Source organism: Phlebotomus papatasi, chromosome 2, assembly GCF_024763615.1.
Source record: "Phlebotomus papatasi isolate M1 chromosome 2, Ppap_2.1, whole genome shotgun sequence".
NCBI lineage: Eukaryota > Metazoa > Arthropoda > Insecta > Diptera > Psychodidae > Phlebotomus > Phlebotomus papatasi.
Window position 1 is genome coordinate 67,505,400 of NC_077223.1, and position 19,103 is coordinate 67,524,502.

Consider the following 19,103-nt stretch of genomic DNA (forward strand, 5'->3'; position numbering starts at 1 on the left):
CTGACAAAGTTGGAAGCCTAGGCTTTTTTTCCTGGATCCAATAGGCAAAAATAAAAAATGGGCCTAAAATCGTAATTCTGATGTGTAATATTTTATGCATTTTTGCACACTGCAAGTGTCTTTTCGAAAAAGCAATTATTGCAAGTTATAGAGGGTTTATTAGGGTTAATATTTACCCTGAAAATCTTTTGCTTGAAGGGGGTCGTTTTTGTGGGTGCAGGAAAATTCATAAAAATTAGCACCCGTGCAGCTCAGGAAAATTGAATTTTGCAGCTTCGTAAAAACATCTGTCAAAATTATTGACCACCGAATTTGAGAATTCCTCACTGTTTTGGGTCAGACTGTGTATGCCGCTCGGGATATTTGACTCATCAGAGATTCCACTGAATAAATTCACAAGAAAATTGGGATATTAAACAATTTTCACTAAAATCTCGAAGGAAAACACGCACTTCCCCATCAAAATGAGACTTCATCAGATGTTTTTATTTCACTTCTGTCAAATTAAACATTAATCCTGAATCTGCTTATGGTAGGTGTGATTCTTTCATTGCCCATGCGGTGAGTTTTGAGAATTTTTCATCTAATTTGCTTTGTTATCAAGCGGAATTTTTCACATTTTACTTTAAATTAATCACTGGTAATTCTAAGAATCACTGATGTTCAAAAACTGTTCTGTAAGACACATTCGAGACGTTAGAGAAAAACAAGGATTACAATAGGTGTGATAACTTCTTTCTGATTTGTACAGTGATGAAACTAGACAGCTTATGGTAGATGTGATTCTTTAATTGCCACTTCGATGTATTTATGTAAAATATGTTCTGTAAGACCCATTGGAGGTGTTAGAGAAAATCTGAGGATTACATTAGGTGTGATTATGAGAGAATCATACCTAACCAAGCTCTTAACTAACTGTCAGAATGCAGGGAAAAAATGGTTTTCCGAGTGTCAAAAAACATTTCAAGGGATTCGAGGAGGGATTATGTAAAATAAAAAATAAGGAAATTTTGAGCCCTATTTTTGGAATATTTGGCTTACAAAAAATATCAATACTGATTATCTCAATTTAAGCACATTTCTCGTTAAGATAGAGAAAAATTATGTTCGACAAAGTTGTAGAGAAATAAATTTCCTATAAAAATATGTCTATTTGATATTTTTAACGTTTGCGAGAGTAAAACGCCACAAATTATCCGAAGAGTGACAAAATTTGCCCCAGCAATTTTGAGAATTTCGACAAAATCGACTTTTAGAAAATGATTCGAAAATTCCATTTCTTTCGAGATAGAGGAAAATAGTCCTCTGCAATGTTGTAGAGCAGTAAATTTCCTATAAAAATATGCTCATGATGCTCATTATAAAACGTTTAAGTTTTCTCAGAGCTCGTGAAAGAATTGAATATGCGTTTTGGCATGTTTTGCCCCAGTTTCCCCTACTCGTAAATCAGATAAAACTTACTCGAATTTTACTTTTAGCTACGGAGAGCCTAAAAAATCGCTGCAATTTTCAATTCAAAAATAAAATAAAAGAATATTTTTGTAGGGTTGTAGTAAACATGGGGTAGTTGTAAACACTGTGATTTTTTTTACATATAAGATAATTAAACTTGAAAGGATGATACCTAAATGAAATCATAGATACTATATAGGGATCCTTGTCCACTGACGAATTAGACGACGTAAGTCGAAGTAGTGTAGCCATAAAAATAAATGATTACAAGTATAACCCATATTACTGCCCCAGTTTCCCCTATATCCTAATAATACTCAGACAAATTTATGCATTATTTTCCGGTACGCTTTCTTGTACTGTAGACATTGCTCTTTTCGACTAATACTTTAAGACGCTTTTCTCTTTATGGATAGTATTAAAGTTTCTGAATGTATAATAATATTGATGAAAATATCATCATGGACAACATACTGTCAATTCCTGACTGACTGTTTTGAAGGAAGAAATTAATCGCACATTTATCGCAGAATTGATCAAACATCTCTGGGGCGAAGTGTTTTTCCTTTTTTTCCACTCGTTTTTCTGACATCCTGCTCGTGGGAGTGTGGGACATATAATTTTACGACGAAGTAAATTGCTTTCTTTTCTTGTCTATTTCCTCCACCATGACCTTTGACATTGTGTGAGACAGTAGTGTCACAAAAGCCGTGGAGTCAATTGCCTCATCTCTTTGCTACTTCATACGCCACATTCTTCTCTGGGATAAATTATTCAGAAGATTATTAACTATTCCCATTGTTTGGTCAAATGAATTGTTTAGGATGTTTCAAGTTCAATGTCTTAGGATTTTGACGACAAAAAAAAATATTAAAAAACAAAATATTCTCAGGATCAGGACATTGTTTTATTACTTTTGAGTTTCTTTTTGATTTGTTATAAATAGACAAACAAAAAGAAAATGTGTGGTGGAAATAAAGTCTGGGCAATCAGAAGTCAAACTTTCAGAGGGATTCACTTTGAGTGGATGTGGATGAGCAAGTTACTCGAGAAGCCCTAGGGAAGTTCTCTAAATTTCTGCAAAGTGGAGTAACAAGAGGATGAGAGCACGAAAATTGAGAGAAATTTTTGAATGGGCAAAAATTTCAATATAGAACTTCTTCAAACTATTAGATTAATTTTCTATGGAGACACAACATTTCCATTCTTTGATCTCATCCTCAGACTCTCAACAATTTTATAATAAAAATTGAATTTGTTTGAGCTTAGATTTTCTGATTTTAATATTCGTTTTGAATTTATTAAAAAGAAAGCACTCCAGTATGAATTTTTTCGTGCATGTTATATCCAAAATCCAGGGAGAAAGTGTGCTCGTTCGAAAAATGAGATAAACCACTCTAGGGAGAAATGTACAAAATCCTGAATTAAATTATAATAATACAAAATTGCTTTTTGGGGGATTATGTGGATTTTGATGGTGTGTTTTCTGCACCAGAAAAACTTCCGTGTATATCTTTTCCAACTGATTTTCCAAATGTACTTCTCTCTGTTGTACTCACACTCCTTATTTTTTTTCTAACTCAGCACTTAGCATTCATCCTTTTCGCTCGATTTCGGGTTGTGTCCGCAAAAACGGATAAAATTGAATGAGTTGAATGTCAATTGCGGAGATATGTCGCCCCTTGAGGAACCAACGTGACCTACAATTTAAAAATTCCACCAAAAAACACCACAGAAAGGCACACAGAAAGCATTCCAAATTTGAGAGAGAATAGCCCTCGTGGAAAACATTGTGCCGGGCGAAAGTCTCTGGAGATGAATAAGTAATTGATATTAGGGAAATTTTCGCAAAATTCTACCCTCGAGCTTTACACCTTGCCATCACACTAGGAAAACCACACAGTTTTCCGGAAACTTTTTCATGATGGACTTTTTGATATAGGTTAATTAAATTCAGTGATAGCATTATGATAAATATAATTCAAATTTGATTACAGCGAAGCCTTTTAAATTTAAATTATGATGTAAGTAGTAGTATAATTTAAGGCCGAGTAAGTCATTGTGTCACGTAAATATTTTTCGTCACTTAAAGAAGATTTTCCTAGAACAAAATTTTCCCTAAAATTTTCTGTAAAGCAGTGATATAGCATATCACTGCTTTATCACCATGGGGGAACGTAGGCATAGTTCGCACTCAGTCAACGTTCAAATGATGCGAGTTTTCTCTTTGGTTGCAAAGACCTAGTTCGTCATTCCTTAGCCATAGACTTATTAAACTGATGATATGAGATGAGAAATGGTGAATCAGCTCTTTGCAAACAAAGAGAAAATTCGAATTGTTTGAAGGTTCACTGTGTGCGAACCATGCCTGTATTCCCCTATTATACATCATACGCAAATTGAGTGATTTTAAATTATTTATTCCTGGGCAATTGACAGTTCGGTGCCAATTAGTCAGTTTTCAAACAGATAAAGGCTGATGGATGCTGCAGTAAAGCGATGATAACATTGACCGAATGTACTAGAGTAGAGGCGTGCAAGAACCAAAACCGAATAAATGTCAAATGAAACATGTACGTCAATGGTCAAAACGCTACCAGAACAAACTTATTTTGACGTTTATTCGGTTTCAACGGTTTTTGCACACCGTATAAAAGCCCTAAAAGTATTTTCAAGATAATTTTATGATTTTGTGAATTTACTAATTAATTGAAATTCGCTTCCTGTTTCGTCGTTCTCAGGCCGGGCAGTTGCATTCTTCATAGGTCACTCTTTAACAAGGAAGTGACGCTCTGGCATTAATAATCCGGAGAAAAGAGGCAGCATCTGATTCGATCTGATTTTGTCCTATTAACTTACATTTTTTTTCTTTTTGCTATCTATTAATCCTCGATATCAATCAGTGAAGGTGCATTTCCTGGCTATGGAGATTGGTTACAAGGTTACATGAGCTAGGATGGCGATGGACGCTAACTCTATCTTTACCCTCCAATAACTATTTCTCTCTCTTCAGGAGGTTTATTCTCAATAGCAAGCGTTGTTATTATTAAAGTAAATCGGGGAGTACTACGGGGATCTCAGTGGTGCAATAGGCAAGAGTATTATCTTTTGGGCGAGAGCCTCGAGTGGGTCAGTGGATAGAGCAATGGCTCTCTGACTGCGGGGTCTTGCAGCAAAAAAAAGATTTCTCATGCCATATCGGCTTTGAATTCGTCCAGTGAATGAATGAATAGTAATGTCAATGGTGCATATTGGCAAAAAAAAATGAACCGCCTAAACAATAGAGGCTGGTACGAAAACGAGTTTCGACATGAAATTGGTACTTCAGTCGATACAAATATTCGCTGTCACTGATCAAAACACACCGAGAAGGGATGCTGTGATATAGTAACGGCACTGATTACCCACAGAGCTGTGATATAGAGCGGCTACCCGTATCGGGGGATAAGATAGAATAGGAGTGGGGAAGCATAAGGGGCCCAATTGGCGGCTTGGATGCATCAGAAATCCGAAATGGAGAACTGACCCCTGGCAAAATCTTATCTTATCTCTTGGGAGGATGATATCTCTGACTCGACTCTTACAGTAGTGAGTTCGAGTCCCGCCCGCTGCAAAGATCTAAATGTCTGATTTAGAAGCATCCACACCACGGGAAGGCGCTCCTCTGGCCGGTCATTTACAATGGACTTAGCAAATTCTTCCATACTATACGAGAATTGACATTGTAAAAATGATTACCTTGTATATCTCGAAAAGATTAATAATATTAAAGTAAAAGTTAAAAAAAAACTTACTGATCCCTTTTTAAATTACGGCCCAATTATAGATTAAAAATCTAATAAAATCTTTAGATTCCGGCTAGATTAGAGGAAGCGTTAGTAATTTGGGACAAGGTAAAAATAAGCACCAATGTCCTAAGTTTAAAGTACAATATTCTTAATACAAATTTAATTGTTTTTAGTTTCCTTGCCAGAAGTCTTGTTTAAAACCTTGACAAGCAGTTCATCGTCTTTTCTTCTTTTGAAATTAATCTTAAATTGTTTAAAATTAATAAAAACGTGAAGATGAATTTGACTGTAATTTTGGACACCTGCCTGGCTTGCAATTTTGGACAATTTGCTTGCAATTTTGGACAGCTAAGAAGTCGACTTCGGCAATGAGAGTACGCGCGGATTTACGTATTTCCTTGCCTTTCCGGTATTCTTTTAAGGATTTTTGCACTGCATTTTGTTCGTAGAGATGATACTTCATTATTTAAACTAAAAATTTACAAATCGAGAGAGAAAAAAACATTTGTCCAAAATAAAAAGTATCACCTCACGGTGAATATCTGACAAAATTGTATATTTTTCATACGAAAAAACGTAATTCACAAGGGAAATCTCACTTCAGGTTAAATGAACAAATCACTGTTAAAGTGAATTAACACAATATTCAAGGAATATTTAATATCATCTCAAAAAAATATAGAAAAAATGATTAATATTCCACGAAAGCGAGGAGTGAAATACAAAGTTCGGTCATATTTCTCGTAAAAACTGCTCACACTGAAGTTTCAACAAAACAATTTTAATTCAAATCATATTAAAATTGAAAGAATTTAGTGTTAAAATCTTCTAAAAGGAATAAATATTTAGATAGAATGTATTACTTATTAAGTATTGGAAGGAAATTCCATAATTTGAATTAATTTATTTGTAATGTCCAACTTTACCTTCAAAGTGTCCAAAATTATAAGCTGTTCCAAATTACAAGCAGTTTTCCTAATTAAGATTTGGATTTTCAAGGTTAGAGTTAACGTAAACTAAAAGCTTCAAATTATTATAATTTACGGAATATATGCTTTTCTATAAATTCGCACTTTGATTAATATAATAATCATCTTATAACTTTTTTATTTTGCCTTTACCCTTTTTAAATTTGATCTTTATTGAAAGAATTTCTCGAAATGTTAGTGCAGGATTTATTTCTTTTCTAATAGAATAATTTATAAATTTATTGTATTTAAAGTTAGTTTATTGTTTACGTCTTTAAAGCTTGTTAGATTTGAATTCATTAAATTTCAAAATTTGTCATTAAAATGCCTCAATTTCTTAAAGGATACGAATGCAAATCGTTTCTGAAACGTTATCCGTATTTTATTCTGAATATTCATTGCAATAAATTATTTTAATTCTATTGTATTCCATCCGTTCCATGATATGTCATTTCTTGCTAAATATTTCTGAGCATAGGGGAAAGTCGGGGAAAGTGACCATGCTTGATACGATCCAAGCTTGATAATAACTATTTTTTTCCTATGTTAATCAATATAGTTATGACTCATCGCAATATATTTCAATAGCTGGTGCTAAGCCTCACATTTCCTAAAAAAAAATTAGGATCCTAGCTCTTTTTTCCTAGTTTCAGGAAGCAAAAATCAAAAATAGGCCCAAAACTGTAATTTTGATACATGATATTTCATAAGTATTTCTTAATTAATGTCGCTGTTCACGAAAACTACTATCATAGGCACATAGAGGGGTCATCAGTACTAATATTTATGTAAAAATATTTTTACTTGGTGGACACTGTTTTTGTGGGTGGTAACAAATTCATAAATTCTACTTGTGTCCATCCTATATTTTAAGAAGGGTCCATGAATGATAATTTTAATGTGGCAACTATATCATTAGATGTGATTATTTCATAATTACACATATTGCAATCCGCCAATTTTATCGACAATTGACATAGAATTCAACCCTGTTGCCTGAATTTTAAGGTTGCAGAATGACATTTTCATGGACTCAAAGTGAAAAAACGGTTTTCGCTAGCGCCCTAATGTCATAAAAACATGGCTTAGAAAAATTACATAAAAGTGATTTTAAAACTAATAACCAGTCATATAAACAATTTAAGCAGATAGATTAGAGATCGGTCTAAATATTGATGTGCAATTTTTTGTATCCGGTGAATTTTTTGCAGTGAAAATGGGCCTCCGAATTGTCGAATCAATTATTATACAGGAAGGCCCCGGACCCAACTTGTATAAAAATCGCTACTGAATTTCCATTTTCTTCTTGAGGAAAATCTAAGGATTTCCAGGAACTATTTGAGGTTGGATTATGAACCTAATAAGTGAGACTTTTTTTGTCATAGTGCAAGAATCGCTTCGGTTTGTGTGTTAATCAGAAAATAATCACAAACCTTGGACATCATTTTACAGTATCAAGCATGGTCACATTCCCCTACTCTCCCTTTGAATGTTCATGCCTTCGATTAATGTGAATTTTCTTTTAGTTTTCCTAACAGATTTACACCTTTCTATCAAATATTAGTTGGCTTCTCATCAATTGTTGATAATTCCGTAATAATTAATGTAAATCTCTTACGAAAAACAAAAGAAATTCACATTATTCGAAGGCATAAAGGTTCGAAAGGAGAGCACTTTCCCCTACACTAATGACTTTTGTCATTTACATCTACCATTGTCGTATCAACATTTATTTTAAATATTCCATTTTTATTTTTTTATTTTCCCATCTGAATTGTGTACGGATGCCTTGAGAATTGAGGTGGGAATTATTTAAAAACGTGACAAGTAATTATAAGTCTCACGTTTGCAGGCTTAACGACAAAAAGATAGGAATTCCTAACGCTTTATACAGCTTCAATTGCAAGCATTAAATATGTCATGCTATAATCCTTAAGCCTTAGAATAGCGTACTTTAAGCTTCTGAAAATAATCACGAAGAAAACATCTCAATTAATGATTAGCTGGAAAAACAAATCATCCAAAATAAGAGATAAAAGTTCTTGTAAATCTCTTCATGCCCCAATTTGAACTATATAGCCATGGGGGATCGTTTTAGAAATTCATCACGATGGTGTTAGCCGAACAGAGCCACGCGTAGGAGACAGCAAAGAAGATTTTAATGGATAAATCCACAAACTTGGCTCATCTCACAGCAAATCATCCCCAAACAACGAGATAATGCAAATTATCCGTCTATAATTGATTAATTCTTGTGGGAAGTTGTGAAGTCATTAGTCAATTTGCAAGAAGGCCAAACTTTCTACGACTCCCTGATTAATTATCCATGTCTTGGGGTGGTGTAATTTGTTAGTGATTTGCAAAGATATATGATGAATCATTGTAAAACCCTTAGTGGATGAATTGAATGTTAAAGGCACTATTTATATGCTCAATTTTCCTTCTTTTCCAGATCTATTTTTCTGCGTCGTGCATATTTGCTGCTGACTACCTTCACGATGAGCGTCGCTATTTGACGGGGGAAGTGGAGAGACCAAGCGGGGATAGCATCCTCGAGAAGGGAGAAATTTCTCCAAGTAAGAACATCCTGAACAGATTGCGTACACGTGCCAAAACAACCGACACGATATGACCGATTTTTATTACTTTTAGAGCAAAAAGGAGGAATATCCTCTATTGAACAGATTGCAATGTTAAGCATACTATATACATTCTATAGCTGTAACTGGTATATGTCGTCGTTATGACGTTGCGGTATATGGAGAAAATTACCCAAGAAACCCAAGAAGCAATTACTGAATTATATTGCCTTGTAGAGTTCTTTAAGTAAGACATTGAAGTGGAGTGTAATCTACATTTATGGTAGCGATGATCACTGAGTGGTTTTTATTCGTAAAAAAGTAGTATGGCTATCTTAATATTAATAGAACCAGGATTTTTAAAAGTAGGGGAGACCGGGGTAGAATTAACCACCAAATTAAATTTTTCATTGCGTATAATTTGTACAAAAAATGTTTGTATGAGGCTGATATATATTTCAATGAATAGTAAGGGAAGTATATATTTAGAATAAAGAGTGGTTCCTTCAATATTCCTTCAAAGGCACATTATAAGATACCACTATCTAATAGATCTAATACTATACGTGGCTAATTCTGCCCCGGTCTCCTCTAAGTGTTTATTAACATTTAAGAATGTTACAACTCTATTATACTGCTCGAACTATATAATAGTCGTTTTTCAACTTGTCATCGTCCTGGAGCATAAATGGTATGAGATATCGACTTGCGGTCTTCGATGACCCCCAATATAAAACCAATATTTTTAGGCTTGTTTTTCTTCCCTCCGCCACCCCTCCATCCCCTAAAAACCATGTTTTTTGGTTTTTCTCAAAATTGGCCCAAGCTTTTTCAATAATTTTCGGATATGTTTTAAAGGTGGTCCAGGCGAACATTTCGTCCAAATCTATGACTGAAAAATTTGCCATTTTGAATTATTGAAGGCCAAAGGTCAACCACTTTGGCGGGCCCGTTTTTCAACCGATTTGGTCAAATTTGGATCTTTTGGAAATGTATTTCTGATCCTGGCTGCATATGTCTTCATCGGTAATGAACCGGTTAAGTACCGATTTTTGACTAATTTCTCGGATTTTTTTGTTATTTAAACTTAAGTTTGTTCCTGAACTAGAGGTCAAACGGTAAGAGATATGAACTTCCGATCTTCGGAGGATCCCCCCAAAAGTGAACATTATCTCGCACCGTCCTTTTTCCTTTTCCTTTAAATGGTTGTAGACAGTCTTAATTCTCTTATGGTGTTATTCCAATGTAAAATTAAATCGCACATTTTTTTAGTACAGCTCTGTACTCAAGACTCAATTGTCTACTGAGAAAAAATTTGTAAACGATTTAGTACAATCTTGTAAAATATTGTTTTATGTGGAAAAGTAACAGGATGCTTACCTCTCCCTGTTTTCATAGAGCTTTTTATTAAATCTTGTTATATTTTAACTTCATATCTTATTAGATCCAAATTCACCAAGATGGTTACACAAGATTCTTATAATTTTTTTTGTCAAAATCTGGTATTTATTATTTTCTCAACCAATGGAGCAAAAAACAACAAAGGCTTCCTTTTATTTTATTTCTTCTTTATCAAAATGCCTATGGATTTTTTTATACGAAATTATTTGTGAATTTTTGTGTAAATTGTAGTCATGATTTTCATAATATATAATATCAAAAATTATGCATCGGTATATTTTCTGTAGAGATTGATCTAAAAAATTGACTTTAGAAACCATTCCCGATTGAAAAATCTGGATTTTTGTTGTTGAAAAAAGGATAATTTTGACAATACTTTTACAAAATTTTACAAAAAAAACTTTATAGAGAATATAAGTAGCGAAAAATCTTGGTACAATCCTTCCAATATTCTTTTTTTTATATTTTTACGAAAATTATTTCTCTTCCACGATTCAAATTTTCTAAACTTAAGTTTAACAAGATTTAACTAGTCATAGGATTTTAAAAATAAAGATGAAAACCCTTTCGGTTTGTTCGTTAAAACATTTTCTATATATATTATATATATATATATATATATATATATATATATATATATATATATTGTTTTTTTTTTTTAACTTTCCAAGATATAGAATAAAATTTTTAAGTATTTCCTCATTAAAGTTTGTCAAAAATGATTACGTTTATAACCAAATTATTTTAAGAAAAATAAATTGTATGAAAAAATAGTTATTTTTACGGTGATCTACATTTCATTAGCTTTTCCACTGTACAATATTATTGGAAAAAGTCCCAGTAATTTTCCTGTTCTCTGAAATTTCCTGAATTATTTTAAATAAAAAATAAAGCAATAAAATAAATAAATTCTAAACTAATTGAGAAAAAGAATATATATTTATGTGTTAAATATTTCAGTTCAGGTTCTGAAAAATTGCTCTAAATTCCATAATCTAATCCTAAATCTGAAACTGGTTTTAAACCGGTTAACCGGTTTCATACCAGTCCAAACCCGGTTAACCGTCTGTCACAAAAACCCGGTTATTTGGAATCACTAGTTGCTAGACTATGATTATTGACTTAGAATCAGCAATTCAGCTAAAATTTAAGCATTTATCTGCTGAATTTATATCGCTGAGAATTTACTATTCCCTGGGATTACTTACTTTGTTCTCTCTTCCAAATTTAAAATCAATCAAAACTATAAATAATAAAATCACCAGTTTCAATTCACTGTTAAATAGTCTCTTTAGCTTATTCCAGGTGAAATACCACATTTTGTTGAAAAGGTATCAATCAATAAATTTAGCCGGTTTATCAACAAATCAATGTAGTTGTTTATTTATCTTTGAAGATAACATTCCCGCAACGGGATCGGGAATCTTCGTTTTTTCATCTCGAGGGATTTAATTGGCTTCTACCTAATGTTTACTACCCCAGTTATCATAGTTTATATCTCATCTAACTGTTTAGGAGAAAGTGGGGAACCTTTGAATTGGGGCAGCATTAAAAATGGGCTTTTTTCTTCTATTTTTAAACAGAACTAAACCTTACCGTGATAGCTTTGCAAATCCATTGTAAAGCTAAATTATATTATGATAAACCTTTAAAGGTACCTTCAAAGGTACCCCTAATTCAAAGGTACCCCACATCCCTCTACAAGTTTTCACGGTCAAAGAGTATGAACCGTTATCCTGAACATTTTGGCTTTTTTGTGTTCAGAAGGATTTACAAAAAAAAAAATATTTATAAAAATCCAAGTAAAAATCGGTCAATTCGTATCCATTTCGAAAACATTGTATGTGAAATTCTAAATGTTACTCATTTTGTCACGCTTTTCTTTCAGCATCTGTGATATTCAATATTCTGCTGCTGATCTGTGCATCTTGTGGCGTTATATCCTCGATTCTTGTTATTGTTGGCCTTAGAACGGTTAGTTTTGCCATATAATTTCAATATTCTCCCTTTTTTTTGTTTCCTCACAGACACAATCTTTATTTTTATGTCTCTATTCTCCTTGGCTTTCACTTGCAGAACCAGAGAGAACTCCTTCTACCATGGATTTTCGTAATGATAGCGGACATTCTCGTGGCATTCGCTCATTTTGTCCACTTAGTCATCTTGGAGACGGTGAGTTTTTCTTTTTTTTTCCTCACTACAAAGGGCAAAAAATGGGAGGCTCTTTTCCACAGAAAAATTCCTTTTCTTACTACTAATTAATCATGTTCTTTCTTCTTGCTGCTCATTTGGAAAATAGCTCGATTTCCAACCATTAACGGCCACATTATTCACAATAGATTTCTTCCTAATGTGTCTCAATGTTTATTCCTTACTCTGCGTTATTTCGCAGTATCAGGAATTTAAGGAGGGTCGCGGAATTGCTGAAACCCCAAAGAATATCTATGGCGTGAGTCTTTTCTTTTATACTTCCACAAATTTTCGTCTGGGTGTGATTTTTACCCCAAAAGTGCTCATTTTCCTTCATGGATTTCTTTTCTTTTTTTTCTTTCTTTCCCAAAAGCCATACCAAAATGTTCGATACATTCCACCAACGCCATCGAGTTCATGTCCTAACAGTCAACGACCAAATAGCCATCGACATCTCACAAGTCCAACAATCTGTCCACATACGAATTGTACAATTATTCCGGAAGAGACTCAACTAAATGGATCTCTTGGTTTGTATTTTTTTCTATGCCTTTTACTACTACCACAAAAAAAATGTGAAAGTTAACTAAAGTCACAAGAAGTTTAACTCACCAAATTCCTCTTATCACACTGACAATTTTCACTTTCCGTTGAGCACAAAAAATGGCAAAGAAAAGGCATCCACAGAGGGGGATTAAGATGGAAAATAACTTTGAGGGTGATAGAAGCAAAGAACAATGAGGAAATCAAAGTATAAAGATTATCATTTAATCGGTAGATTAAACGATAAGACTCATCTTTGGCGCACATTTTATTTGTCGTGCCAATTTTCACACAGTGATGAAAATGGTCTCAGAAACTTTTACGGAATCCATTCTTCATCTCTGTGCCCCAAAAAATCTGTTTCATTCGTTTACGCTCTACTTATCAAAAATAAAATTGATGAATTCTCCTCGTTGGTCATGCAAATTTATAGTCCATTAGAGAAGTCTGACTGGGAGATGGGAGTCGCAAGTTGGTCAGAATCGGAATAAATAAAAGCGGCTTTTTCAGTAAAAATCTAAAATTAAAGCCAAAAATCCCTTACAATAAGAGAGATAGAACACAATTTTTCTTAAGGGGTAACATCTATCAGAACGCCCATAATTAACATTTTTTTATTTTATTTTATTTTTTTGTAAATTTGCTAATGAATCTATTAATATGAAATTTTCAGGAGTTGTTACATATACCTTGAAGAAAACGTTACAAAAAACGGTGCAATAATACGCGGACTGAGCGTAAATATATTTTTGAGGCACTCCGCAGCTTACAACAAAACTCGAGTAATTTTTATCCGATTGAATTGAAAATTTCAGGGTATTTGTTTAAATAGATTTGCTAAAGAAATACACATAATTTTTAAACTTTATAGACAATAACATTTGTTATAAGCTTTTAAACTTAATTTTTAAGCCAAGGAATCGCATTTTTTTTTAAAGGCTGTCACAATTGAAAAAGTCGATATTTTTTAATTATTCTATGTACAATTCAAATAAAGAAATTATATTCCTGAAAAAGTAGTAACCTCTGAAAACTGTATATTATTCGATTCAATAGCAAAGTCGCAAAAACCGTTTATTTTGGGCGTTCTGGTAGATGGTTCTTAAGGGGTTACATGGGTCTAAAAAGTTTGAAAAACGTCATATTTTTCTCTATTTTTTATCAATATAATTTTTTTTTATTTTAATTCTATTTCTTAAGCGTATTAAAGTACAATATCTAAAGTATCTTTTCTGAAATTTTCATTTAAAAAACTAGAAAATTCATCCGATGGGGCCTGATTTTCAGAATCCCCGAAACGAAAATTTCAGAAAATATATAGTCAAAATGTTGTACCTTTATATGCTTAAGAGGTCGAATTATTTTTTTTATTATGTTGAGAAAATAATGTAAAGAAAATATGTTTTTTAGTCTGCGTGACCCACATAACCCCTTAAGGGGTAACGTCTACAAAAACGCTTAAAATATTACTATGCTACATTACGAACATAAGTAGAAGTATTTTAACTACTTTAATATCATTTGTACACCAATAAAACTTGGATAAAGTTCTTTACAATTCGCTTATTAAAAATTTATTAAAGTTAAAATCCACTTGCAAAAAGGCTTTAGAATTTACCATCTCCTGAGGACTGTTTTCTTTCAATTAACTGGGGGAAAGTACTCTCCCTTCAAACGTTCATGCCTTCGAATAATGTGAATTTCTTTTGTTTTTCGTAAACGATTTACACTAAATTATCACGAAATTATCAACAATTGATGATAAGCCAACTAATATTTAATAGAAATATGTAAATCTCTTAGGAAAACTAAAAGAAAATTCACATTATTCGAAGGCATGAACTTTCTAAGGGAAAGTGCTTTCCCCTATCCGGAGAATTCGGAGCTTCATAAAGACACAAGAAGATAGTGTTGCAGAAAAAAAATAAAATTCAAGTCCCTCAACCTTCTCAAATAATAAATAGTACACTCAACTAAAATAGTAAATATCAGAAATTATCAAATAAAACTTTTAGCAGGATTGTAAAATTAACAGTCCAGTCATTAGATAAAACAAAAATAAATATGTAATAAATATGTATGTCATGCGATTGGATTTTCAGAACCAGAGGATTGTAATTTCAATCATAAAGTAATTAATATTTTATAATTTTTATTTTTTTTTAATTATCTTCGTTTCGTTGTGATATTTCTTTAATTTTATTTGATTTTATTTTTTGATTAATTTTATTTTATTATTTTATTATTGATTTTATTATTTAATTAAAAGATTATTGAATTATTGAGGAAAAACATCAGCGGCTTATCCAAATCTTTTTGTCGTCTTAGTTTGATTTTTATTTCCTTTCACCAAAAAAGTCAGAAAATTTTCTTTTTTTTTTAAATGATGCAGATGACTTATACAAGCTGAGAAAGAACATTTCCACCGTTTGGCTCTGGAAGTTGGTCACCAACGCTAAGACGGTGGTGGACGCAAACTTTGCTTTCTGATAAATCTTTATACTTTTATACCATGTAGCCTTCAAAATACTTTATACATTTTAGCTTTGAAGAGCACCTGCTCAAAAGCATTGATTTTTAAATAAATAAATAAAATAAATTATACATAGAAATGACTACAATCCTTTCCTCGTCAGTGCAAAGTTGAAAAGTAGTTTTCTATGGTATAGTTTTTATTTTCAGTACATATGAGGGGCAACAGTATATATTCTTTTATGAATTCATGGAAGCTTTTCATTCTATTCACAGTTTTCCTGTACTTCCGTAACAAAGATTTATAGCGAAAATTAAAATTTTTAATGAATAGTTATATTCAAAAAATCAAAGTTTATTGTCAGTCGATTTTTCTAATTGTGTTCTAAAATTTAATATAATTTTAAACCATTTTTGTGCAATCAAAATTGAAAACACGAAACAATAGCATTGAATTTTAGATTTAAAAAAATATTTTGCAAAATAGTATAGAAAAATAAGTTTTGGTCAATAAAACTAAAATGATCCAGAATTTTGCGAAAAATATTATCATTAACACTAAACCTACCAAGACCGGCTAAACAATTAAACGTTAAACGCTAAATTGACCGATTAAAGTTTTTAAAATATTACACATTTAAACGGTACAATGTCGCTACTAAACTACTTTATGGATTTCTTAAAATATGCATTTAGGGTAAGTGTGTCAAATTCAGGCCAGCTTGCAATTTCGGCCACCTTTTTTGTTCCTCGAATTTCCATGAGTTTTTAGTTTTTACATACTCTCTCTAGAGATTATACAATGCAAAAGAATACCAAAAAATGTAGCTTCGACAAACGAGATGACCTGAAAAAGGCATTGGAAAAAATCTTAAAGAGTAAGGAACTATGAGAATGATGGTGGCCGAAATAGGGCACCAAAGCTATGTCTACATTTTTATTCATTTTAAAATGTATTAGAAAGGATTTTCAGAGTAAATTAGGACGATAAACTGTCTACAAGGTTCTAAGCAACACTCCTTAAGTAGAAGGAATAAAAAAATCAATTTCTATTAAAGATATTACATTTCAAACTTGAGACTTTGGCGCTTGTATGCAACTATGCCGAAATTTGGCACACTTACCCTAATCCTCTTATTTATTTACAAAGTTACTTAGGGTCTTTGGAATGTGAGGTTATGCTGAATATAACCTTCAAAAATAATAAATAGAAATATAATAGGAAGAAAGTGCAGAACTCTCTGAACGTAAGTAATTATTTACAACAATTGTTCATTCAAAAGACAAATAGAGCGATTTTAAATAGAATTTAGACGATTATGGAGTCTTTAAAGGTGTCTACACATCGGGAGCAATTTTCGTCAAAAATTGCGTTTTTGACAGAAATTTGACGTTTCCCCCTACAACGCTGCAGGGAATTTCCTTCAAAAAAGCAATTTTTGACTAAAATTGCTCCCAATGTGTAGAGGCCATAAGAACCTAAGTATTTTTTTAAATTTAAAATTAATGAAAATCAGAGATTGAGACCTAATAATTCAATTATATTACAAAAAATAACTGATCTGATATTTTGTGGATAATTTGGAGTCAAGAAACACGGTCTAGACAGACCTTGTTTTTAAACTTCTCTATTTCCTGCTCTTACGACGTTTTGGAGATTGGTTGTCCATACCTGAGGAAGGAGACAACCAATCTCCGAAACGTCGTAAGAGGAGGAAATAAAGAAGCTTTTAAAAAATAGGTCTATACCGTGTTTCTTGACTCCAAATAATTTTTTTAAGTGCCAGAGTTTTTCGGCTGTAAAGTTAATAATATTTAAGAAAAAAATCTCTTTTGTGGTAAATAAAACAGTTACTGCCAATTTATATTACTATTGATATTTTTATTGTTAACTTTGTATATTTTCACCAATTTCACAGTTTAACAAATTTCGTCAAGTGTTCAGTTTTATTAATTAAAATAAAAAACTTCATAAATAATGATGACATTAAACTTCTACGGAAATCCGCCGCTTAAAGCCTTTCGACTCCCATTTCCCAGGAGCCATAAAAGGAATGTAAAAAATAGCATAATGAAAAATGTCGCCGTATCCACCTCTTTTTTTTGGGATTTATTTCGATACAAAACATAATCATGAATTATTTATCATGGATCACACGCTTTTTTGTACATTTAGCGGGAAATAATACAAAAAAAATTACGATAAATTTATTATGCATCTGCTATGAAATAATGCGAAACAATAAACGAATTGCAACCAAATTGAAATTTATTTCGCAGATAAGTAAATTTCATTTGAATAATTTTATTTCACCCAAAAAAAATATTTCTATGCAATATTACGCACATGGAAGACAAATTTGATTGAAAGGAAAACCATGAAAAAAAAATCCCACTCTGCGGATGTTGCCTAAAAATATGATGTGTGGTTTTAGAGACTATGTCATAGTGTTGAACACGTGTTTTCTATCTCCTGAATGTTTGAGTATGCAAATGTATGCTGAAAAAAAATGATGAAAAAGGCCTTCTCCTTATGCATCCCCCCTTAATTTAGGTGTTATTCACATATCCTCCCCATTTCATCAAAGAACCAAAAAACAGTCGAAGAGGCACGTTCAATTCCCAGACGATGCGAAATGCTGTTCCGAATCATCAGCATTGAGTGACGCAAATGGAAATGGTCACACACTCGTGATAGACACCCTGCCAGGTGACACATTCTACTGAAAAGAATTCGCAAAGGAGGGGACAGTCATTGAGGATAATTACTCCCAAAGTTATTAACCTTGTTTATCCATCTTGACAAAAATAATACAAATTTATACCCTTTGCAATGATTGTGTTTAAAAGGGATTTTCAGACAAATTCGTAGCTTTTATAACTTTATATATGACAAAGAGATAGTGTTGAACTTCTTGAGTAAGCTCCGCAAAAAAAAAAGAATTTTAGGCCACGCCCCTTTCAGAAGTTACGCTCCGAATTCAAGAGTTTATTTTACAAACCGACAGACAGCAATCAAAACAAAAAACTCCCCCAAATTTCATTGTGGGACTAAAAATGTACTACTTCCAAAGAATTGAGTTGCAAAGTAAGGTTTAAGAATTAGGTTTAAAGGGTTAAGAATTGGACTTAAATAGACAGAGGCTGATTTTCGAAATGTCTAGCAGAGAGCTCCAAAAATGTCATGATATTCAAAAATTATTCCGTTATTTTTTGAACATAGACATGTATGAACACAATCTTCACCTAGACTAGACAATTTCCAAAACATTTCTAAATTTACAAATAGAACCGTAGGAGCTGTTTCCGAAATATACAAAAAAATTATCAACTTAAGGGATTCCAGAGGTTGTCGGGAAATTAACAATCACTCAAGGAAATACATCAACTATCTCCAGAGCTTTCGGCTCGGTCTTCAAGCCTTCTTCAGTAGTGGTGAAGTCTTGGATTTTTTTGTTCTGAGATTCGTTCAGGGTTTTTGTCAGGATTGCAACAGGGCATAAAAAGGAATGGGGCACTACGTTACACTGTCTTTTTATAATTTTTTCCTCAATTTGGATTTCACGAAATCTAAGAAGAAGGAAAATATCGAAATCGTGCCAAAAATTGAAGAAAAAATTCTTGAAAAACAGTGTATTGTAGTGCCCCGGTCCCTTTTATGTCCTCTTGCTCTCCTGACCAAAACCCTGAACTAAACTTAGACCTTAAAA

General features: G+C 32.5%; 1 protein-coding gene across 4 annotated transcripts in view; it reads left to right on the forward strand.

The window, feature by feature from the left end:
- The window catches only part of LOC129803958 (uncharacterized), a 53,974-nt gene that overhangs the window by 31,529 nt on the left and 3,342 nt on the right, over nt 1-19,103 (forward strand). The window contains exons 2-7 of one of the 4 annotated variants that reach the window (XM_055850856.1): nt 8,661-8,784; nt 12,077-12,162; nt 12,265-12,360; nt 12,488-12,637; nt 12,752-12,908; nt 17,948-18,103. In XM_055850856.1, the coding sequence (XP_055706831.1) occupies nt 8,661-8,784; nt 12,077-12,162; nt 12,265-12,360; nt 12,488-12,637; nt 12,752-12,908; nt 17,948-18,103 (769 nt within the window). Of the gene's footprint in view, nt 1-8,660; nt 8,785-12,076; nt 12,163-12,264; nt 12,361-12,487; nt 12,909-17,947; nt 18,104-19,103 lie in introns of all 4 variants that reach the window. The other 3 variants (XM_055850858.1, XM_055850855.1, XM_055850857.1) reach the window with 3 other exon arrangements.